This window comes from Suillus plorans (assembly GCF_016647745.1).
Source record: "Suillus plorans strain S12 chromosome Unknown HD556scaffold_32, whole genome shotgun sequence".
NCBI lineage: Eukaryota > Fungi > Basidiomycota > Agaricomycetes > Boletales > Suillaceae > Suillus > Suillus plorans.
Genome location: NW_024537416.1, coordinates 446,435 through 469,006, shown reverse-complemented (window position 1 = coordinate 469,006; position 22,572 = coordinate 446,435). Strand labels below are relative to the sequence as shown.

At 47.8% G+C, this 22,572-nt stretch overlaps 11 protein-coding genes across 11 annotated transcripts; 5 read left to right on the top strand and 6 right to left on the bottom strand.

The window, feature by feature from the left end:
* Positions 1 to 327: 327 nt before the first annotated feature.
* HD556DRAFT_1479985 (uncharacterized protein) lies at positions 328 to 2,083 on the top strand (the record flags this gene model as incomplete). Its single annotated transcript, XM_041308611.1, has 5 exons — positions 328 to 918; positions 961 to 1,118; positions 1,155 to 1,422; positions 1,481 to 1,861; positions 1,925 to 2,083. The coding sequence occupies 5 exons, from the start codon at positions 328 to 330 to the stop codon at positions 2,081 to 2,083; spliced, it is 1,557 nt and encodes a 518-aa protein (XP_041159695.1).
* A 382-nt stretch (positions 2,084 to 2,465) lies between these two features.
* Positions 2,466 to 4,651, top strand: HD556DRAFT_1479982 (uncharacterized protein; the record flags this gene model as incomplete). The annotated part of the gene is made up of 6 exons (XM_041308610.1): positions 2,466 to 2,714; positions 2,772 to 3,172; positions 3,224 to 3,352; positions 3,406 to 3,509; positions 3,572 to 3,786; positions 3,902 to 4,651. 6 exons carry the CDS (start codon positions 2,466 to 2,468, stop codon positions 4,649 to 4,651), a joined length of 1,848 nt encoding a protein of 615 aa, XP_041159694.1.
* Positions 4,652 to 5,035: 384 nt separating this feature from the next.
* Positions 5,036 to 5,746, bottom strand: HD556DRAFT_1308916 (uncharacterized protein; the record flags this gene model as incomplete). Its single annotated transcript, XM_041300208.1, has 3 exons — positions 5,036 to 5,102; positions 5,152 to 5,323; positions 5,383 to 5,746. The coding sequence occupies 3 exons, from the start codon at positions 5,744 to 5,746 to the stop codon at positions 5,036 to 5,038; spliced, it is 603 nt and encodes a 200-aa protein (XP_041159693.1).
* A 169-nt stretch (positions 5,747 to 5,915) lies between these two features.
* On the bottom strand, positions 5,916 to 7,037 carry HD556DRAFT_1479980 (uncharacterized protein; the record flags this gene model as incomplete). The annotated part of the gene is made up of 1 exon (XM_041308609.1): positions 5,916 to 7,037. Exon 1 carries the CDS (start codon positions 6,828 to 6,830, stop codon positions 5,916 to 5,918), a length of 915 nt encoding a protein of 304 aa, XP_041159692.1. The 5' UTR covers positions 6,831 to 7,037.
* A 669-nt stretch (positions 7,038 to 7,706) lies between these two features.
* On the top strand, positions 7,707 to 9,167 carry HD556DRAFT_1479972 (glycoside hydrolase family 12 protein; the record flags this gene model as incomplete). Its single annotated transcript, XM_041308608.1, has 5 exons — positions 7,707 to 8,054; positions 8,111 to 8,319; positions 8,378 to 8,480; positions 8,543 to 8,637; positions 8,694 to 9,167. The coding sequence occupies 5 exons, from the start codon at positions 7,707 to 7,709 to the stop codon at positions 8,719 to 8,721; spliced, it is 783 nt and encodes a 260-aa protein (XP_041159691.1). The 3' UTR covers positions 8,722 to 9,167.
* Position 9,168: 1 nt separating this feature from the next.
* HD556DRAFT_526374 (uncharacterized protein) lies at positions 9,169 to 10,564 on the bottom strand. Its single transcript, XM_041310873.1, has 2 exons — positions 10,059 to 10,564; positions 9,169 to 10,002 (listed from the first exon to the last, which is right to left on the bottom strand). Exons 1-2 carry the CDS (start codon positions 10,136 to 10,138, stop codon positions 9,315 to 9,317), a joined length of 768 nt encoding a protein of 255 aa, XP_041159690.1. The 5' UTR covers positions 10,139 to 10,564; the 3' UTR covers positions 9,169 to 9,314.
* A 769-nt stretch (positions 10,565 to 11,333) lies between these two features.
* Positions 11,334 to 11,897, bottom strand: HD556DRAFT_1443949 (uncharacterized protein; the record flags this gene model as incomplete). Its single annotated transcript, XM_041306703.1, has 3 exons — positions 11,334 to 11,503; positions 11,556 to 11,675; positions 11,729 to 11,897. 3 exons carry the CDS (start codon positions 11,895 to 11,897, stop codon positions 11,334 to 11,336), a joined length of 459 nt encoding a protein of 152 aa, XP_041159689.1.
* Positions 11,898 to 14,537: 2,640 nt separating this feature from the next.
* On the top strand, positions 14,538 to 15,522 carry HD556DRAFT_1432379 (glycoside hydrolase family 12 protein; the record flags this gene model as incomplete). Its single annotated transcript, XM_041305115.1, has 5 exons — positions 14,538 to 14,867; positions 14,921 to 15,132; positions 15,185 to 15,287; positions 15,344 to 15,438; positions 15,495 to 15,522. The coding sequence occupies 5 exons, from the start codon at positions 14,538 to 14,540 to the stop codon at positions 15,520 to 15,522; spliced, it is 768 nt and encodes a 255-aa protein (XP_041159688.1).
* Positions 15,523 to 15,971: 449 nt separating this feature from the next.
* HD556DRAFT_1238429 (uncharacterized protein) lies at positions 15,972 to 16,800 on the bottom strand (the record flags this gene model as incomplete). The annotated part of the gene is made up of 2 exons (XM_041297973.1): positions 15,972 to 16,659; positions 16,721 to 16,800. The coding sequence occupies 2 exons, from the start codon at positions 16,798 to 16,800 to the stop codon at positions 15,972 to 15,974; spliced, it is 768 nt and encodes a 255-aa protein (XP_041159687.1).
* A 143-nt stretch (positions 16,801 to 16,943) lies between these two features.
* HD556DRAFT_1376474 (quinon protein alcohol dehydrogenase-like superfamily) lies at positions 16,944 to 19,495 on the top strand. The gene is made up of 9 exons (XM_041303102.1): positions 16,944 to 17,176; positions 17,226 to 17,448; positions 17,506 to 17,806; positions 17,861 to 18,068; positions 18,122 to 18,248; positions 18,309 to 18,569; positions 18,633 to 18,754; positions 18,813 to 18,934; positions 18,989 to 19,495. Exons 1-9 carry the CDS (start codon positions 16,970 to 16,972, stop codon positions 18,999 to 19,001), a joined length of 1,584 nt encoding a protein of 527 aa, XP_041159686.1. The 5' UTR covers positions 16,944 to 16,969; the 3' UTR covers positions 19,002 to 19,495.
* A 353-nt stretch (positions 19,496 to 19,848) lies between these two features.
* Positions 19,849 to 22,492, bottom strand: HD556DRAFT_526044 (WD40-repeat-containing domain protein). The gene is made up of 8 exons (XM_041310872.1): positions 22,338 to 22,492; positions 22,156 to 22,283; positions 21,156 to 22,097; positions 21,079 to 21,102; positions 20,923 to 21,030; positions 20,602 to 20,871; positions 20,285 to 20,552; positions 19,849 to 20,232 (listed from the first exon to the last, which is right to left on the bottom strand). Exons 3-8 carry the CDS (start codon positions 22,065 to 22,067, stop codon positions 20,225 to 20,227), a joined length of 1,590 nt encoding a protein of 529 aa, XP_041159685.1. The 5' UTR covers positions 22,068 to 22,097; positions 22,156 to 22,283; positions 22,338 to 22,492; the 3' UTR covers positions 19,849 to 20,224.
* Positions 22,493 to 22,572: the final 80 nt, after the last annotated feature.

The window sequence follows — 22,572 nt, the reverse complement described above, 5'->3', positions numbered from 1 at the left end:
ATGCTCCTGGCTGGATAGCTTGACCAAAATACGGGAAATATACAGAAAGAAGACACCCAACCGTGAGTGTGACTACGGCATTTTTCGTCCCAGGACGAAAAATTGCGTAATGGGACGTAAGCTTGATAGTAAGAGTCTAACGAGGGAATCAATAAGGTAGCGGATGTTGCCACTTTAGCTAGCCTCATAGCTTGTAAGATAGTAGGCCTTTGTGATTCCTTCGCGTTCGCAGATCATGATGGGAAGGTCCTGGGATGCCCGGAGGGTTGTGGCAAATTCATCAGTACGGACAATATTAATGTGACCTCAATGACATAGTTTCTATATATGTACATCGTGCTGACAATCGTGTCTATATTCTACAAGCATCTGACTCTGACGTCTCCGACATCATTTGTAACGGCGTACTCAGCGTTATCTTCTATCCAGCCTTTACCGCACGCTCTTCTTCTTGGTATATCCCCCATCGTGGAACGCCCTGTGGAGCAGCTAAAAGATGCTGTTGCCGTTGTTTCCTTGGCGGAAGCTGACGACTGGACACCTATTCCCCTTAACCGGCAAACAAACAGGTATCGCTTCTTCCAAGTCAAGGATGCCTACCGACTATGCTTCCTTGCCGACGCTACCGTCTACGAAAATCTCACCCAAGTCACGTCTTTTACCTCGCTCAGACAGCTCGTCTTCTGTGGTATGCTTCTCCCGCAAGATTTACACTCTATTTTGCGTGACCTTCCAAACTTGCATGATTTAGCAGTCGTGCACTGCACCGTTCACTTCACTGGTGTCTATATAGATGTTGACCACACTTCTCTGAAACTTCAATCCCTCACCCTCCTCGATATCCGCGCTGTATTCCCATCTAATGATGATGACACTAATCCTCGCAAACCTCGTACCCGTCTGCGAATGCTTGCACAAGTCCCCACTATCTGCACCCTCACATATGACCACACTGTCTAGTTACATCGGGTTCTCACACCTTCTTCCCCACCTTCTTCCCCGCCTTGCCCACTCACTGCTCTCGACATAAAGTTCCCCATCCATAAAGATCGTTCCAGAGTTCTGCCAGGCTTCATCTCATTCCTTGAGACTCTTCCCTCCCTCCGCACTCTCATCTTGTGAAACCACGTTCCTGCCCTTTTATTGTCACCAAGGGCTCTTCCAGCCCTCTGTGCTATTTCTGCACCTTTATCTACCATCTCTGCTATCTGTTCTGGACACAGCATCATCAAGCTTGATATCCGCGACGAGGCTGTGCTCACGCCACTCTACTTTGTAGAAGCGCACTCCCACTTGTCGAGGGTACAAGAGCTCTCCCTGTTTATAGGGGACTGGGATGACGAAGTCGTGCTGGCCATTGTCGCGCGTTTTCCCAATTTAACTAAGTTACAAGTCAGGTATGCAAGGGGAGGTCCAAGCGAGGTGCGTTGCATTTCCCTCATTCCTTCTCTCCCTCCTCATCTCCAACCGACATTTTCAGGATACCATACTCGGTATGGGTTCGTGTACACTGTACGCTCTTCCGCACCTCGTATCCGCACATATCTTCCGCATCCCTCTTCCCCCGCCCCCTCAACGTGTCCTTGAGGCAAGGAAACGTGATGACGACACGATATATGGCGCCCCTGATATCGGCGGTACTTACTTCGAGAGCGTGCATGACATCGATACAGTTACTGATACGCTGATGGAGGGTGTTCTCAGTCTGCAGCAGCTGCCTTTCTCCCAAGACGTCAGCATTGACTTTATGGACGAGCAAGGTAATGTCTCTAGATTACATTTCCAATCTAAACGCAAGTCTGATCCTGCCGAAGAACTCCGAATGTCGGAGCCATTTGACGAGTACATTCACGAACTTATCGTACGTCTGCTTTGTTCTATTTTGATTGTGGTTCTGGAGGCACTGATCATGTTCTGCGCATAGATCGCATGGAACTGTACTTGTCCTGGACTTCGCACTGTTCAGCTGCACCCGGGGTGGGTGTGGCGGCGCGCGGACATTTTGTTCTTGCCGAATGGGACACATGTTGCGTCTGGCTCTGTTCTATTGTCTACATGCGGTCTGATACTGTCATTTGATTAAGCTGGTAAGTTTGTGCTTAATTTGACCGTTTGGAAGTCCGGCAATAGCTTTCACCATGGATATGTGCTGATGAGCCGAAAGGGATCCATATTGTGCCAACTGAGTCCGCAGGGTGATTGAAGTCAAGCGGAGTGAAGTTGCATGGGTTGGGATGCCCCCTCAAACATGTATATGTATGTAGGAGCAAAATCAAGAACATATTGCGAAAAAAATTGGTTTATATGGAACGTAAGATGCTCCTGAATTGTATTAGTGGGATGGGGATCACCTGCAGCCGTAGTCGCACCCGTCTGATGGTCTGGATGGGCCTTAATCTGCATATTAAATACCAAACAACGAGTTTTTTTATCTTCCTTAACACTTTCTTACCCTCGACTATACCATGGCTCGTCGTGGTCCAAAGCCTTGGACAACAGTGGAAGAGGATGTGTTTCTCAAAGCTTTACTACCTGAGTTTATCAGAGCTCGGCATCTGAAAATGTTTGTGAATTTTTGGGCTGATACCTTCCGCAGTTTTTTCCATCGATGGCCCGAGCGTACACGTCTACACCACAATGGTGTCCCTGTTGAAGGAGACCTTACCCCCGATCAATTAAAAATTGTTAAGCTGGCCATCGCTGCGCGTAGGATAGTGAGTCACATCAGCACACACATAAATGATCACTTGTTAAATTTTCTTTTACCATAGGTCATCAAGCGTTGGTTTAGATGGCAGACCAATACAGCGCGTCTCGCGCGTTCAGGCAATTCCCGTGGTGTGCTCAATCTCAATGACACATTCAGTGGGGGGGTCGATGAGCTCAAAGGGTCTCGAGCACCACAAGAAGTCGAAATTTATTCACAATATCACTATGAAACACGTGTGAAGGCCGCCGCTGATTCTGCAATTACAACGGCAGGGATTTCCTCGCGTGGTAATAAGCTGGCTAAACGGAAGGAGGTCACTCGTATCATGTATGCCAAGGAGGGTGATGAAATACGCACGGAAGTCAAGCAAAAGCACGAAGAAGTGCTCGCCAAGTGGAAACACAATCGTGAGCTGGCCAAAGCCGGGTTAGTCGAAGAAGTCAATAATGACACAAAGATACAGTACGCACTTCTGGCTCGTGATTTTCTTTTTTGTTCTGATGGAAGCCATAGAGCTTTCGATGAATTGGGGTCGCACCTGGATCGTATCTTCCGTCATCTATCCCATAAGACGGGGGGACTAAAATTCACCTGCATTGCTGGTGGACGCAACCCTAGTACAGGAGAGGTCGTTTTAGTCGAGTAAATATCAGAATTCTCACGAATGTGGCGTATGCTAATAACGATCAACATAGTTTCCACTTGGGAGAAACAGACACTGGTGCAGATTTCTCAGCCTCTTGTTCTGGGTTCTCGGACGTTCAGGTTGCCTATGCAGATTTTGTGAAGAAAGCTGTTGGTATGTGTTTTCATTAGCTCTCGGTGGCAAGAGTAACATGATTGCTCACCGTCTGGCACTAGCTCACGATGATAATATGCAGTCGCTGGTGAATGAAGAAGCATTGGCACAGGCCCTAGTTACCGGCAAGGATATGAACGAGTGCGAGGATTCAAATCAAGATGGGAATATTTTTGACGACGAAGACGGGAATGTTTGTGATGACGAAGACGGGAATGTTTGTGATGATGAAGACAGACAAGATGCTACCATTGGCCTTTATAATATACCCCAGGAGGTCAGTACAAATTTCATGAAATGCATTAAGTGTATTTGCTCACGGATGAGATCACCATTTATAATGCATTACCGGTAATGCATTCCGTCCAATGCATTTCATGTAATGCATTTAGTTCACGCCTGTTCCGGACTTCTCAGTGGGCCTGCAAGGTGTTGACTTGGATACCTCGGAATGGTTCAACTTGAACGTGGATCACCTTTACAATGAGTCTGATGCGCTCCTTCAATTTCAGGAGTTAGACCCTTCAGTTCTTGGCATGGACATAACCAATATGATTACCACGCTGTCAAACTTCACTGATCAAGATGGTGCCCCCTCCCCGCTTAATCATCCATTGTTCGAATACCCTACTACCGTTGCATCTGCTCCCGTACCTGTACAAGACCTTGACTACTACCAGCTCGCACAGTTTTTTCAAGATCTAAACCTCCCAAACAATGGAGCACTCGAGTTCACTGTTCCGCCTCCATTGCCACCTTCTGCAGCGCTCCATCATCAGTTACCTGATCCATCTACGGTTCCAGGTACGAGAGCAACTACCCCCTTACCACAATCCACAGCTCTCCAGATGCTATTGCCACGACTTCCAAGCATACCAGCTGAAGTTACCGCTGGAACTCCATCAAACACGTCTGTTCATCTCATTCCATTGACTACTGACTCGGAGCAACCAAGCGGTCCTCGCCGTACGGCGCGTCGTCACGTCCCATCAACACGTGAACAGGCACTCAATGCTATTGGGTCATCAAAGGCGCGTGTCTGTGCTGTGACGGGAGCTCAGGAGGGCAAAGAAAATGACGGAATCACTCTCTCATCTACAAAGCGCAAGGCCAAGCTCACCAATCAACACGTCAACAAGTAAGTTTTCTTGCAATGTTATAGTTGTCAAATAAAGACTTACGGCTCGTAGAAAACAGAAGTGCGGTTAGCACTTGTTTCAGGTCTATTATATCTGTACATATCCTACGATAGCATGTTTTTTGGTCGGCAGTCAAGATATCCCTTCAATTTCACTTGATAGTCACCAGTCGCTTTATATCTATCCCACCCCAGTGTGTCCGTTCATTCGAGTACCTTTCGACATCTCCCAGACTAGCTTGTGATTTTTTGGCTTACCAGACTTGAAGAATATCAGGCTTTTATACCGTCTGCAAGCTGCTCTCGAAGACATGCTATTGTGTCTGATGTATGAGTCTCGCTCGATGGTAAACAAGATTATTATTGACAATATGAACATCACACGAGTCTAAAGAGCCAGAGTAATAGTAGGAATAGCATACACAATGACATTGAAAGAAGTGTCGCAGAAAGTTCTATCGTGATATAATACATTAATCGGATGGAAGAGAATTTATGACTTACATGACTGGTACACATGGTGAGACTTTGCGTTCTAAGCAGTCTGGCGCACGCTTCGTGCCCATGGGTCCAACAGATGACATTGAGGTCGTGCGACTCCAGAACAGCGAAGATTGCCTGGTCAATGGTGCTGACCCGAAATCACTGTCTGGCTCTATCACTGGTTTGGATGGTACTAATGAATGAAAGTGGGGCGTGAACGATATATTCATTTGAGCAAACTCGACACCGCACCTTTATTGATCTCACGCATCTCCTCATTATGCAACACACAACTGGGTGAACACATGTGATCCACCCTGGGCGCTCGAGGGGTTATCTCCTGGGAACATTTTTCTGCGAGGATTTTTGCCAATGGTCGAGTTGGAGACTGGGAGTGGTCTGCAGAGTTGTAATGATCAATTAGATTCTCGAGTCTCGACGACGCGGGTTGCCAACGGCTTCTACTTATCTTGAAATCGTCCAAGTCACATGAGTCACAGGCCCTAGCAAGGAGAAGCTGAGCAAGGGTATATGTCCTGTGCGGGATGGCGGGCCAGTATGTGAGTAGCTGAGGGGACCAATTCTGCTGGCACGTAGTACAAAGGCATAGGGACATGGTGGGACGAAAACATCAATAATAAGCCTAGAGAAGCCAGCTATATAGTATTTGGCAACGAGGCTATTTGAAACTGCCGGCAGCAAGAAGCCAAATGTATTAGGATTCATTTTACTACACAATGCATTACATGATCTATCATCGAAAATGCATTATGGGTGTCTTGTAACTATCCTACGGTAATGCAATATAGTGACAGGGTAGCCTCTTGCGCCGCCTTATATGTGCGCAGCGCCTCTTCCTGTGCCCTGACGCCCAGCCCTCCTCCTCGTGCTGCTCGGTACGACGCCAGTGCAGCACGTTGGGCCTCCAGGTCAATATCTTCCTCATCGAGGTTGGCGTTGCCCCAATTCCTGGGGTCCGGGACCTTTCCTTTGTCCTTGGAGGGTCCAGCTACTTGGGACTCCTCCGACTCACTGCCGTCGGATGACGGACGACTAGGTATGTTCCATCTAGTCCAAACTCTTTCTTTCTCAGCTGGGGTCAACTTATTTTTGGCTTCTCTTACCAGGTTTTCTTGTTCCCGGGTCAGATTCTGATGCTCACCCTTCTTCTGGGTCACACCTCTGGCGCCTGCAGCGCGCCTTCGTTCAATAGTGGTCCATTCCCCACTCTGGCCGTCGCCAGTGTCCGTGGGTCTTTCTGGTGACCAACTCCTCTCATTAGCTGGAGTTTCTAAGTGAGTATTCTTTTCTGTTTCCTCACTATTTCTACTAACAGAGGTAGTATTGTCTACTAGGGTCTTTCCCCCCGGTTTCTCTCTTTCGCTCTCCACCGTCTCACTTTGGAGACGAGCAGGTGTCTCCCCGAGCGCACCTGGCATCGGGGGATTACGCGCCATAAGCACGTCGCTATACGAGCGTCCGTGCTGTCCGGCGGAATACGCAGGAGATATGGACCGAGGCCGTGGATCTCCCGGAGACGAGACGAGCGAGGAGAGAGCGGACTCACTGTTAGTACGAAGAGGCCCAGCCTCTGCGTTAGTTGTCTTGATGGTCTTCTCGGTAGTAGCTTTGCGGGCACGTGTATCGCGCAGCTGGTACCGGGGTATACGAGATTCGGTAGTAGTGGTAGTTAAAGCCATGTTGGAATGGATAGATGTTGCCTAGACGTAGAACAACTGGTGGATCAGACCGGCGTTCCGAGTGAAGGGCAAGACGAGAGAGTTAAGCTTGTTGAAGGTTAAAAAATATGTGACAGATACGAGAAGCAAATGCTTTCGAATATGGCACAGCGAGATTACTAAGACGCGCAAGAATAACCAGATACAAGTCAAGTCAATTCAAGAACGCCAACGTTACAGATAGCTATACGACGACCCTTTATACTATCTGTAAGTAGGAGCTTGTGATTATTCGTAACAGGCATGTGATAGATACTTGGTTTCAGATAACGAGGGACAGACCCGTCCAGGCCCTTGACCAAGTCCGAAGGCCCGATAGAGTCAAGTCCTGACGTGGGCGTCACACCCATTTGTAGGCCGCGGGACCGCAACTTGAAGAAGACAGGTTATACTCCACCAAACAGTATGCATGATAGTATTATCCATCTGTTCGGACAACGGTTGTTCAGATGCTTCCACGGAAACGGTAGCCAAGCACGGCGAAATCTGCGGGAATCACTCCGAACTTTGGGCGTACCAGCCTCCAGGTGCCTCAAAATCAAGTGCAAGTACTACTTCTTAATCGTCGTTTATCAGATCATTCAAACATAACTGTAGGACTCGGACAACTCTTGTGTCGCAGGCCACCTCGAGTCGATGCATGATCACATACAATCATCGGCCAGCGTACCGGTAGTACCAATGTCACGACAGTCTCAAGTTGTCGGTCGTGTCGTTATGCACCACATGGCGGGAAAGAGGGATTAATGGTAGTCACCATTTGCTGGCGTATTCAAACATCCTATAAAGTATGTTACCTGCATGCTCTGCTCTTACTCAACCCATTCCATTTTCAACATGTTTTTTTTCTCCTTCCTCCTCTTGTTAATTCCTCTCGTCTCCAGCACGTCTCGCCACAGTATGCACCGCATGCGCAAGGTGCATACTAGAGCTGTCGACACCACATTGCTCACCGGCCAATGGGACTCTGTTCATGCGGGACAGTACTCGCTGTTCAATGATCTATGGGACGAGAAAAATGCTACCTGGGGCTCCCAAGAATCTCAGATCACGTCATTCGACGGTAGTAATATTGGCTGGACAACCACGTACACCTGGACTGGTGGAAGCCAAGTCAAGACCTTCGCCAATGTTCAGCTTAATAACGGCATCAATCAACAGCTGAGTGCTATTTCCAGCATGCCTGTAAGTTTGTCGAAACCGCAGACCGCACAAGGCTAATTTTTTTTCTGACACCATAGACTAACTGGCAGTGGACTCAGTCGACCAACGAAGTCGTAGCTGATGTGGCCTACGACCTATTCACATCTGGGAGCCCTGGCGGCTCGAACGTAAACGAAATCATGGTCTGGCTTGCAAGCATCAACTCTGGACCAATCTCCGCCGAATACAACGCCGAGGGCCAAGCTGTTCCTATCGTGACCAACATCTCGTTGGAAGGTTACACCTGGTGAGGTTTGCATCTGCATAATTATCTGCACCGCATTGATTTTTTTGTTTGGTTGCAGGGACTTGTACTCTGGATTCAACGGAGTCAACCAAGTTTACTCGTTTCTCCTGACTAGTGGTGTCATCAACTCGTTCAGTGGTGACATTTACCCATTCCTTTCGGTATGTCTCCCGGTCATTGTGTCTTTATGAACGCGTGTGGACTGATTTTTTTCTGTCTTTAGTACCTGATTGACAATAAGGACATCAGCTCAACCCAGTATCTTACTTGTGCTCAGGGAGGGACAGAGGTCATATCTGGAACAGCACAATTCACTACGTAAGTGATACATATATTGGCGCTCTATGAAGGGACTGAATGTGTTTTGTTTGCAGGTCCAGCTACAGCTTGGCTGTCAACTAAAATTAGTTGATGTGCCCATTGTAGGGATCTCGACGTACATGGTGAAGGTATTTGTATCGCTAGTGTAAGAGCTTTGGCCTCTTACACTCAGTGCGTCATCAGAGATACATTTTTATTCTTTCGACTTTATCACTCACATCGTGCTGTGCACGAGTACTGCCACAGTACGTGGTCTTGCTGATATACCCACTCTTTCGACTTGCCGTTTACTTAAGTAAACACCCCACTCGTTTCCTGCTCGCTCGCTTTGAAAGCCGGTTTCGGTATACAAGAAACACGGCGTCTACATATATCCATTGAAGTGTCGTACAGCGCCAATTCCTTTTTGAAGCCATATTGAATCCCTTCGTTCGCTTTGATAGCCGTTTTCCGTGTACATTCATTACCGATGTCATGTATAGCAACGGAATTTACCCCGTGTTTCAAAAATCAGGCCCAGATTTGCATAGGGGGACTAGGATGAAACCCAGAGTACCAGACCCGAAGTCTATAAATCATTCTTCCCATTCAAACTCCCAAAGTTGTTGGACCGCCGCAGCAGACCTATAATTGAGAGGGAGCTAAGAAACGTTTGCTATCGACTGATAAGCTATTTATACTACAGTCGTCCACTCCTCCAAGGCGGACATGTAACGTATCCATTTCCCATCGTTCCAAGCCGAGATCTTAATCCAGGCTTCGTCTGGGCTGGTGTAGCGGAAAGTTAACAAAAGACCTCCTAGTATACAATCCGCCAGAGATAGATTCGATCCCGTAAATAATTCTCCTGCGGTGCCCCCGGCCTGCATAAATGTTGCAAGGAGGTCAAACGCGTCTTCGATCTTCTTCCAATATGCTTCGCGCTCCTTGCCCCTGAGTTCTAAATCCTCGAGTTTCTTCCCAAACGCCGCTTCGATGCGTTTACGGAAGTGGATGCGATCTTGTGGGGTCTTCTTGTCATGCATATGCATGACCATGACGGGTAGTAACTGTGCTGTTATGGAGTGCGCAACGTGATATTCGAAGAGAGCGTGAAGGGCGCGACTGGCGGGTGCGCAGAGTGCGCGGGAGGAATCGGGGTCTGGGTATGTGCGCTCTAAGTACTCGATTATTGGCGTTGAGTCCGAGAGAAGGGCAGAAGGAGATGCGGTGTTATCTATTAATGCAGGGAGTGTGTATTTCGGTGTTCCATCTGGTAATGTGCTCGTAGGTGGTATTCCGAGCGATTTGCACACAGATGCGATACTAGTCGTCTCGACCCATTTTGTGACATAGGTCAGTTTCTTGTAGTTCAGTGCGAGTCTGTGGAAGCGAAGCTGAGGTAGTGGTGACAGGTGTTGAGTGTTATCAACACTGACCTGACCTTCCATGTATTTGGTGAGAAAGGCACTGGGAGGGCAGTTGGGATGTCCAGGAATAAGATGTTTGTTGCTGTCATCTGTAAGTTCTTGCGAGTTACGTTCGATGTGGGTGGCTAGCTATAGTGATCTAAAGGGTGTAATCAGATAATGCTCGGTGGCATCGCCCTAAGCCCGTTACGGTGTTACTAAAATTACAACTTAACCGCCGGTTCCACTGTAACCGATTAACAGATTAGCTCGAAACGGATCGCTGTTTAGGCCTAGGGGTTGGTGTACCAAGAGTTAAGTATATCAAGTCTTATCTGATCGTTTTACTATCCTAGTTTTACTTTCCAGATTCAAGTCACAGCAATGTTATATAGCGGCGGCGGAGAGCCTTGATATTGCGCGTGTAAGAAGGGAAGTTGCTAGGGCAGGAAAATAAGCAGATTTGGTTTTCAGGTTCTGGCGAGGGAAGGAAGAGACAAGCGAGGAGAAAGGGGCCTTCCCATGGCCCAGGGACAAGGATAAATCCGTCACATCAGTGGGCTGTGACCAGGTGCTTGCCAAGGGAGGAAGACTCCAACCCCGAGGCACGCCAAGGCACGGCTGACAGATGCCGGGGAGGTACGTATTGGAAGACAAAAGAACAGAGTCACGGCAGAAAAGGATCAAATAGCCAGAGACGCGCAGAAACAGGCAGATGTAACCAAGAAGAGAGATGGAGGAAGGGAGAACAGTGAGCGAGATCCCACGCACTCGTCCTTCATGTCTCTTATGTAACTCCTCACGATTATCTAGCCGTCCGGTTCTGCTTCTTCTTCTTCCGCCGCTGTAGATAATTTCGTTAGAATCGTTACTACTGTTCTGACAAAAACCACAGACTCAGCTTTCCAGACCCATTCTTAACTTAGTCAAGGCTCGTGCATTCACGTTAAACTCGCACTCGTCATGGGGCTTCGCTTCTCGGAAGATCCACACAGATTCTTCGTGCAACTAGTCTCGAAATGTAAACCTTGCGTTAAAGTCTACCAAGAAGCAGAGCACCGCGTCTTACGTAACAGGTTCCACGGTATATCATAAATATAGAAATTATATCCAAAACTATGACGCCAGAGCCTGTGCGGATGCTTCCGGTGTTCTGGTGCCGGGTCAGTGCTTAAATGAAACTCATAGCCGTATATTGGGGGTTTAAACGCTGTATAATAATAGTATCTGCTACTGAGCCGGCAGTGTACATCCATGTCTATCAAGTCTACTGATTAATGTAAGGAAATGGAAAGATAGTGAGCATCAATGATTGGTAGGTGAGCCATAGTAATTATGCATAGCATACATGTTGTGTCTGTCATAAGTGCTGTATGCGATGTTATTTGACGATTGAGAAGGTAGCATGTATGGATGCATCGGCATCGTTTGTACGTTATGGTTCATTGACCAATTCTCAGCTGGAAGTTGCGGTGCTGGCTTGATTATCAGCAACATCTTCCAACATTTGGTAGGCGACAAACTCACATGGATAGAAAGTAGACTGTGGCGTAGAAGAGCCAGAGGGACAAGCAGGGGCCAAAGCCGCAACATGTTCTGTGAGAAGAGATCGATACTCTCTATCAAGATGCCTGATGATACCAATAGCTATAACGAAGTTCAGTAAATTCTTCAATCCCGAGTTATTTAAACCTACGAACCTTTTATCAGAACATCATGTCTTGTGAGGGGACTCTCTTTAGTTATTTCTTGTATGATCTGTCGCAGTTGTTCAAAGTCTTCTGCCTCGGTTGAACGGTAGAGTCGCTGTGAAAGCTTCTTGCGACTCTTGCTGAAGGTATGACTCCCGCAATTGTCCATGGTAGACATGCTTGGCAGGGTAGGAGACGAAGCACTGCTCGGTACTGTGATTGATAGTCCCATACTTATACTATGCGGGGCGTGACCATCCAGAGACGCCATCGACCTATTTTGGTTGCGTACGGCATCTATCCCCCCTCTAACCCGCAAGGATTTGGGGTCACCGATCAACCGGTCAGCGGGGTGGTGGGCGTAATGTGGCCCAGAACCTATAGGAGCCCATTAGAAGTTCATTCGATGAATTTGATAACATCACAGCCAGTCACTAGTCAGCTGATTGGCATGTAGCAAGGATCATTAGCATCACAGGCCAAAATTGGTCGATGAGCGCCAGTTAAATTGAAAAATCGCACGGCCTTGGTGCAGGGTTCGAATTGTATCATTAAACGCGCAATGCTAGCGCTAGTCCAGGCACCGCCGACGATAGCATCACCAATCTGAGACGAACATGATCCTGAAAGCATCCCAACGATGGGCATTAGCATTGATCCACTCTCAAAGGAGAATTGAGAAAATCAGTATTCCGAGAGGAATAAACATACTTCGCTGGCCCGGGCACTAACTGAAACTACTTGACAGCGATTGCGGTCATGCAATATGATTTTTCTGGTCCACGATGAGTGATTTTCCGCAGCAGAATCACAACTCACAGCATACAATGGCCCATGGGATCTACACGGTGAAAACCGAGGCATTGCCTTGTGCGTACATGCTGTGTGGAATTCCGGTCGGGAGCGCGTATGGAGTGTCCGGTGCACTGCCACACTGCCCTCCCGCCAACTATGGCTTCAAAGCTCACCGGCAACCACGGTATACTGCACGCCGTCCATTTGGCAGTGCTCGAAGTGACTTCTGCTGCGCAGGAAGGTTGGTGCTTCTAGACATCCATACATATGAAGGCACTGCAAAAACGACATTGACCGCACTACAAGAATGGAATTTACTGTGCATCACACAAACACCCGCACCGCACGGCGGCACCTGGTAAGGCCCGTTATCTACCAGGTACTCTCAGTCAATGCGATTTGAGGTGTAAAGACTGATGCACCACATTTGTGATAGCAGGTGAAGCGGTGATACTATCGGTCTAACGCATAAAGAATCACTGCCGTTTGAAGTAGAGGCCGACAGGGCAATGGAAACCTAACAATATATTGAGACCCAGCCGTTCATGACTGAATGCAGCTCACCGATTTCGCGGGTAACCTAAGACTTTGCGGTTGCTAAACACCATACCTGTTATCAATGACATTAGATCAGTACATTGTTTATTTACGCATTCGGCGTGCGCACCACATGTCTTCGGTATATTGAGACTGATCACTATTTTTCTCACAAACAAGCTTGCATGCTCAAGTTTTCCGCGCTACTCTTATTCCATTTGGATTCCGTGACTTCTGGGTCTAACTAGTAAGCGTCTGTGCTACTGGTGTAGGCTGAAACATGAACATAAAAATTGGCGTACCTCAGCCTGCCTGATATTTCGGAAGTAACCGAATGGGGCCGCAGTGCCAATGGAATGCTAGCAAGTAGGGCCTGAACGTCAGGTTGGGACTGGTCGCTAGTGCTACAGCGAATCATCTTCACTCCCTAAGACATTTTGTGCGCGACTGGCACGATAATTCTGAATACGCCGGTAATGGTTCAGTTTGGGAGCATGTTGCAACTGGTAGCTGGAATCCTGGATAGTGGCTTTCGTCCCGGATTTTTCTTTCTAGTCGAACGTGTTCCTTGCTCAGGCGGCAGAGCAAACCAAGTCGAGCTCAAAGTTTTGACGGACAACACGTGAGCTCATCCACGACCAGCTACCGTTCTATTATTGAGTCTTGCGTGATCACGACTAGCCACGGTACTATGTCGTCCGTCGCCATCTCTAGACCCAGTGGTGGGTCCCGGAACTCGGAGGCAGTGGATGTGAAAACGGGTGATTCTGAGTGACCACTGATGATCCCGACCCTAACACTTTAAAAGTCCTCCTCCCACTAGGACTAGCTGCTAGGGCAGAAATCTGCAGGAACAAGGAACATAATTCAATAAGCTACGTGGACACTTGAAATGAAATTTGTGACTAGTTGTTGCATCACAATCCTGTCACAACCATTTTAAACTTCGCGCCGCCATATCTGTCGTCAACCCAAAACTTTGGTGTTCCTAGGTGTTTCTGCGGCCAAGTTATCTCACCAGCAGACAGGAAGCCCGCAACAGCGGCGCATTGCATACTAAAACACATCATGCAGCCCAATCGATGGACAGTTGCGAGCAGGTGCGTCGGCAAAATAACTGGCTACTAGGGAACGATAGGCAAGCACATTAAATGTCAGGGAATATCTGAACAGGGGGTGTGGCAGTCTCTATAAGGGTAAGCTTCCTCATAACTACTAGCTTGAAATTTGAATATCTGCAGTGTATCTAGTAGCCATTTAAACACACTTGCACACTCGCTCCTCGCTTCTGGCAGCATAACTACTGGAGTATGAAACAAAAGTAACCCTTGAAATGGGCGTCGCACACGCATATTCGATCATGTCAATATGCATTGCCGAATGACGGGGGAACCATGATCAATCATTTGCTGGCATTTAGGCATCGAGCAGCGTACAAATTGTGTGACCTGAATGATCTCGCAGACTCGCTTCAATCTTCATCGACATGTTCTCTCTCTCTCTGCTCTTCTTATGCGTGCCTCTCGTTTCCAGCACGCCCCACATGCACAAGCATTATGTGAGAGTCGACACTGCGCCGCTGAGCGGGCAATATGACTCTATCAATGTGGGACGGTACTCGTTGCTGAATAATCTTTGGGGCGAGAATGGTGCTGCATCTGGCTCTCAAACCTCTCAGATCACGTCGATGAAAGGCAGTACTATTGCCTGGAAAACGAACTGGACTTGGACTGGCGGAAACGGGGTCAAGAGCTTTGCCAATATCCAGCTTAACACCGGTATCAATCAACAGCTGAGCACTATTTCCAACATGCCTGTGAGTTCGTCGAAACCGCAGACTGCACGAGGCTAATTTTTCTGGCACCATAGTCTACTTGGCACTGGTCTCAGTCGAACACCGGAGCGGTCGTAGCTGACGTCGCCTATGACTTGTTCACATCTGACACACCTGGCGGCTCGGATGCAAACGAAATAATGATCTGGCTTGCAAACGTCAACTCTGGACCAATCTCTGCACAATACAATGCTGCGGGTCACGCTGTCCCAATTTCGAAAAACGTCTCGATCGAAGGTCACAAATGGTGCTGATTTGTATTTGCAGAAATTGTCTGCTCCGTATTAATGAATTTTTAGGAACTTGTACTCTGGATCAAATGGATACAACCAAGTTTACTCTTTTCTCCTGACTAGCGGTACAGTCAAGTCGTTCCAGGGCGACATTTACCCATTCCTTTCGGTAAGTCTCGCCAATCGTTATGTGATCGCGAACACGTGAACAGTGTTTTTTTCTAGCACCTAATTGATAACGAGGGCATGAGCACGTCACAGTACCTCACCACTGCTCAGGCGGGCACAGAAGCTACGTCTGGAACAGCGAAATTCACTACGTAAGTGATACTCGGACTGGCACTCTCTGAATGGGCTGAATGTGTATCATCTGCAGGTCCGCCTACAGCTTGACCATCAACTAAAGTGCGGCACATGGTGCAAGGACCATAAATTCTCTATGGCTGACCACCATCGAATCCAATCCTACCTTCACCACCTCACTACGCAACCCCATTTCAGCTTGTGCAGGACATAAGCATTAGCACAGCACTTACAGTCATTGCCACTCCATTTAAATCTCACCTCTCACTCATTCTCTACCCATTCGTTTTTCGTATAGACGGCATGCAAGTCTCGTACAGCATCGGAATTAACCTAGAATAAAGAAGAAACGACTGTCTTCTGTCTATTTGGTCTGCCTAGGGGAGACTAGAACCCGTTTTGACTCAGACTCAGGATAAGTCTATCAATCCATCAACTCTCAAGATCTCATCTCGAGTTTCATTGAACTCTATGTACAGGTGTTGAACCATGTAGCAGACTTATAACGGAAAGAAAGCTAAGAAACGTTCGGTATGGATGATCTAAGCAATTACTCTACAGCTGTCCATTTCGACAATGCAGCCATGTAACGTATCCATTTCCCATTGCTCCAAGATGATACCTTCATCCAAGCTTCGTCCGGGCTATCGTAGCGCAAAGCTAGCAAAAGACCTCCTAAGGTACAGTCTGCTAAAGATAGATTTGATCCCGTGAATAATTCGCCTGCGCCACTTCTTGCCCGCATAGATGTTGCAAGCAGGTCAAACGCGCGTTCAATTTTATTCCACTGTTCCTCGCGATCTTTGCCCTTGAGCTCGATATCTTCGAGTTTTTTCCCAAATGCCGCTTCGGTACGTCGACGGAAGTGGATGCGATCCCGTGGGGTCTTCTTGTCGTACATGTGCATGACCATGACAGGTAACAACTGTGCCGTTATGGACTGAGCAACGTGATATTCGAAGATGGCATGGAGGGAGCGGCTTGCAGGAGGACAGACTGCACGAGAAGAATCTGGGTCTGTATATGTGCGCTCGAGGTACTCGATTATAGGATTCGAGTCTGAGAGCACGGCAGGAGGGGTGAAAGTGTTATCAATTAGTGCTGGGAGTGTATATTTTGGTGTCCCGTCTGGGAGCATGCTTGTAGGTGGTATTCCGAGTGATTTGCAAACGGATTCGATGTCAGTCGTTTCGACCCATTTTGTTCCGTAGGCGAGTTCTTTGTAGTTGAGCGTAAGCCTGTGGGAAATGCTAAAGATGAAGCAAATTGTGAGAGTGGTTGACTACTATTGTGACTGACCTAACTTTCCATGTGTTTGGTGAAGTAGGCACTGGAAGAACGGTTAGAATGTCCAGGAAAATGATTTTCGTTACTGCCATTCTAGATCTGTAGTTGGCTCTTGTTTAGTTTGTTGAGCAACCACAGGGGTAAATTGTATTTAGGTTAAAACTTAATTTCATACTAGGAGAGATATTCCCGCGATTGATCTGACCCAAATTTTCGTATACTACTAGAACCGTCTGCAGATTGTAGTTTGATATAATACTAATGGCGACACTTCTTCCTCCTCCGAAAAGACCAAAACTATATCACGGCATCACAAAGCCAGAGCCAGAGCCTCTGAAAGTATCGCCCAATGTCGTGGTTCAATTTGTGAATGAACATGATGGCATACCAATAGCACCTGCTGTGAACCTCCCAGCGAACATTGCGCGCGAAGGCCTTGAAGTACTCGTCAATCAGCTACGCACAAAGGTTAGACACTTTCTCTCTGTTTTCAGTTTACTGATTTTTTGTGATCCAGGACGACGATGAGCACGTACCATTTGCTTTTCATGTTGCTCTACCTGAGGAGGCAACGAAACCAAATGCTCCAACGCGAATCGTGATATCTAAATCGATAGAAGTGGATGTTCTAGCACACGCATCTTATGCATTCTCAGAAGAAGACGTTCTGGTAGTACGCTGCGCTCCACAGTCTGTATTCAAAGTTCGCCCAGCTACTCGATGTTCTGCCACACTTTCAGGTCTGTTAGCTATCCATTGACTTGCATCAATAATCGTTAATGTAATTGTGACATCAGGACATTCCTCACCGATCTTATGTGCTTCATTCTCCCCTACTGGCAATTTACTTGCGACTGGTTCAGGTGACACGCATGTGCGCCTATGGGACCTTTATACTGAAACACCGTCGCACACGTTGACCGGCCACACTGGGTGGGTACTGTGCGTGGAGTGGGATCCACTAGAACGCAAATTGGCAAGTGGTGGCCACGATGGCCTTGTAAGGCTATGGGATCCTAAGACTGGAAAACCGTTGGGCGATGCAATGAAGGGCCATTCAAAATGGGTGACGTCCTTGGCATGGGAGCCCGTACACTTGTGCGTTATTGTCTATGCGATCTCTCTCAAAGTTATTTACTTCTGACTCACCAGAAACCCATCTACTCCACGGTTGGCATCCTCGTCTAAGGACGGAACTGTGCGAGTATGGTCGACGGCTACACGAAAACTAGAATACACACTTGGGGGTCATACTGCAAGCGTAAATGTTGTCAAATGGGGAGGCGGCGGTTTGGATGGTCATGGAGTACTCTATACGGCCAGTAGTGACCGTACGGTCAGAGTGTGGGATGCACGAGGGGTAGGCATATCTTTCCATCTTCTCCACGCAACTACTTAATGCTGTTTTCCCAGGGAAAACAACTTCATATTCTGAAAGACCATGCTCATTGGGTCACCACTCTTGCTCTCAATACGGATTTCGTACTTCGTACTGGACCATTCGATCACACCGGAAAGCGTCCATCGTCGGATGAGGAAGGTAAACTCTCAACTACACGAGTTATCTTCCGTTAGATTCTTAATTAATACAAAACATCAGCTCAAGCACTCGCTCTCAAAAGATACACCGCGCTAGTGTCACGAACACCAGAGCTACTGATATCAGGTTCAGACGACCACACACTCTTCCTTTGGTCTCTATTTGCATCGTCGAACGCGGAACCGGGAGGGGGTAAAACTAAGCCCTTGACCCGTTTGACTGGCCACCAACGGCAAGTATCTCACGTCGCCTTCTCCCCCGATGGTCGGTGGGCAGCTAGTGCTGGGTGGGATAGTGCAGTGCGACTATGGGATTGCTCAGGTACGTTACATGGCTGTCGCGTGTCAGATGGCAACTTGATTCAAATTTTCTGTCACCTCGCAGGTGCTGGGCAACTGGGCAAGTTTGTAGCTACACTGCGAGGACATGTCGGCCCCGTTTATAGACTTGCGTGGAGTGCAGACTCGCGAATGCTGGTAAGCGCTAGCAAGGATGCGACAGTCAAAGTAAGTTTAACATGTACGCGAGCGAGATATTCGTTTGATGGACGTGCTGTTGCATCAGATTTGGGACCTCAAAACGTACAAAATTAAGTCGGACCTTCCTGGTCATACAGACGAGGTCTACTGTGTGGATTTCGTTGCTGATAAAGTTGTCAGCGGGGGCCGCGATCGGACTGTGAAGATGTGAGTTGTTGATGCACCGTTTTCATGCATTTCGGCGTTGACGTTGCTTTGCAGATGGAAGAATTAGCCACAAAACTGTAATTTGAGGGTTGCCCTCACTTCTCAGTATATTGAATCCACACACATAGGGCAAGTGGCAACACACAAATACTTGGTGTTCTGCGATAGCCACGCGGCTGCACGTAGACTGGCTAACAGTATTCAGAGGAGACCTGATGTAAGCTCAAAAGGCAGCTGAACCATGACAAGGAGAACTTGCGCCCAGTAGCCATGTCTTTCAACTTTGGCGTGTCCAGCCCCAAATCCAGCATTTGTGCGTTGAATCTTTGCAACAGAGTCTTGTGCGTAAAACGCATAGGAAGTCGGACTCGGAGTCCTCCATCAGTCATATCATAAACGCCCCTCGTCAACTTTATAATCCACATGTCTAGGCTTTTTCTCAAGTTTAAAATCAAGACTAGAAGAAGGCTTGGGCATGTGGATTCTTAATTGTACCATGCACACATGTAACGAGTATGAGCGAGAAGGAGACACTACTGATCAGCTGAACGACCTTTTAACACAGTAAATTATTGGAGGCAAACTGATCGCTCGGTAGCGGGCCGAGTTCTTCACAAACCGCTGGCTATACTTGTTATTAACCGTTATCTACCAAGGTCTGCCGGTCTCATTAGCAAGTGCAGTGCTCGTTTTATTTGGGGCCGCTGGATAAACATAAGTTACGACCTGAATTTGCGCCAAATATAATAAATCATAGTGAACAGCGGTGTACCTGTGTAGGCAAACTTATGAAGGCAGACAAATGCTGGAACCTTGGCGGCGGTGTTCAAGGACAAGTTCGAAACACATTTTTACGTATCTTGATCTTAGTTTCAGCTTTGATTGCGCAATCGGCTGCGCACATCACCGTGATACCCGCAAATACTATGTAATACTGATCCAGGCAGCTTAGCATCGAAATTGGACGGCGGGTGAATACTGCCGTTTGCACGCAAGTGGGAGATGCTGCTCGCTTGGGAGCACGGCGAAATGAATATTTGAGCTTGCTGACACTCGCTGAGAGGAAGCGGCAAAAGCAGGAGCGGAATCAAAAATCCACGTCAAGATTGAATTTGAACCCATAAAAAACATCCTTTGGGGTTAGTGACCATGGGGATTGTTCTCGGCCTTCTATCTTAGTTCGTTAATCGCCACGATCATAGGCCAGCTCCATTACAACGATTGCCATGTCAACATAGCGCATGTCATACATAGAACATAGTCAACCAGGGTCCAGGAGACGGAGCAATATCAGAACGCTGATACAATGCATGAATTAACTACGTCCACTTCAGATGTGAAGAAACTCACCTTTGTAGCACAACCAATTCCAGAAAATATTCCAGCATCCATGCGCTTTGACACTCTGGGTATCACGCTCCGCATAGACCATCCCTGAATCAATGCTCGTCCGGTCCTCTACATCGATATGGCCTTGCGTATGTTCTAGTCGACCGGCTTGCCTAGATGACTGTGCCGAGCCTTGTTCAGTCGACATCATCTGCGATCGGGCATTTTCCCTGGTACTACTAGAAGACTGAGCCGTCGCTGTCCGAAGCGGACGCGAAACTACAATCCTCTGGGGATTTCCTGAGATGTGCTATAGAGAACGAATAGGCTGGACGTACCCTTTTAGCTTGTGCGGCTGGTACATCGACAGTCGACACCACCCTGTGGGATGAAGGGTGACGAATGCGCGTCCAGATGTTGGCAAGATGTGGAATGCGCCGTTCCCGATTGGCAGATCTCGAGGACACCTGTTGAGCTTCCCTTGCCTCGGGAGACCGAGGATAACGAATCCGTTTCCAAATTTTTGAAAGAGGTGAGATACGCCGTTCCCGACCGGTGGAGGCCTGTTGGTGAACCGAGCTCGACGAGGGTCCAGATCCAAATCGAATCTAACAAATTAATTTTAGCATATACTTGAATTCGAGTCCGGGACGTCTTACATGGCGACCTTTTGCATTACCAGAAGGTGGCGGTTGATCGAAGAACGCTGGGTTGTGTCCTAACGAACGTTGTTTTCCTTTGTCTTTCGGAATAATCGTTGCAGACAACTGTTGCATACCATGAGTTTAGTGTTCTACCATAAACGTAGATCTCACATCAAGAGGGCTGGGACCAAGAATCTAGTTCACTTTGTTAGTAGTCAGAATCGAACGCGCGATGTAAGGTTTCTTGCCTCTTCCACTGAACGGATAATTGGTTTACAAGAGCCATCCTTCGAATCCGAGGGCACGCTTGAGGCTGCAAAAAACTTGCCGTCCAGTGAGAATGCAAATGGATGGGTACATTTCATGTTGGAAGTAGTGAATTCGTGGCCCTTCATATCATAGAAATGTGTGGGGTGATCGATGTCGCCGTCAATTTCCAGCGCCAAAAGCTTGCCATCCGGAGAAGCCGCCATGGCAAGGGGGATATCATCTTTATCAAGGCCTTCGAAGCATGCATTGTCATGCTTTCCTGTATTCGCGTCCCATATCCAGAAGGACCTGTTGCCAAATGCAAGCACCACTCGGGGACGATCATTCGGAATAATAGCGGCTTGAAGCAATGGTATATCTGGAAGTGCGATCTCCGCTATTCGGGCACACTGCGGTATCCCCCAGGCAACGCCTTCCTTTGTATCGCTAGTAACGAGGAGACTACTATCGACAGATAGAGCCGCCACGAAAATGGTTTGAGAAGCATTTGACACTGTTACTTGTTGAGTGACTATCCCGTTCCCTGTGTTCCATACGAGCAACTCTCCATCCCTTGACAAGCTTATTGCGTGAGATGAGTCAGGAAGAAATCCCACAGTGATGATCAGGTCGTTGTGTGCTCCAAATGGTGGTCCTACAGAGCGTGCTGAAGTAATATTCCAGCAACGTATCGTGTGGTCTGACAATACGCATATAATTTTTCGTCCGTCAGGAGACCATGCTACAGCAGTGACGTGCGTATGTGCATCTGCATCTGCATGCATTTCTAACTGATGCGTATTCTTCGATGATATGTCGGTAATAGTCGCCCCCGAACGAGCAGTAGCACTAGCAATTTTCTGGCCGTCGGGCGAAATCGCCAGACATGTCAGTGCATCTGCGGTGCTCATTCGGCGGGACTGAGGTAAATGTAAGGTGCCCTTGGCAATGAGTGACGTGTATGAGTCGAAGGATATATACGAAATGCGCAGTATACACACTTGGGAGGCGTGGATTTACGATACCGACTCGTTGTTGTCAGAGGCGAGGTTGAACGTTGAACGTTGAACGTTGAGAGTTGTCAGGTGATGATTTTGTATAGACTAGCTTATGGCAAGGGCCAAAGCCTAGGTAGAGGCTAGAAAGGGATTGAAAAAAATATTCTGAGCTGTCAGGGTCACCTTTGTACTAATATGTCGTGTCAGCCGCACACAGCCTCTGCAGAGAGAGGAGCGTCTGCAACTCATTTGAGTCGAAACGTTGTTAACTAATCACAGCACGAAACGTGCATGTTAAAGTACTGTGCCAAGTGTTGCGTACGGGTATTAATATCACACCAGATCTGAATTTTCAACACACGTCGATCAAGGACGCCGGCGCTTTTCAAATGCTCTTATTGGGTGTTACCAGCGCCTC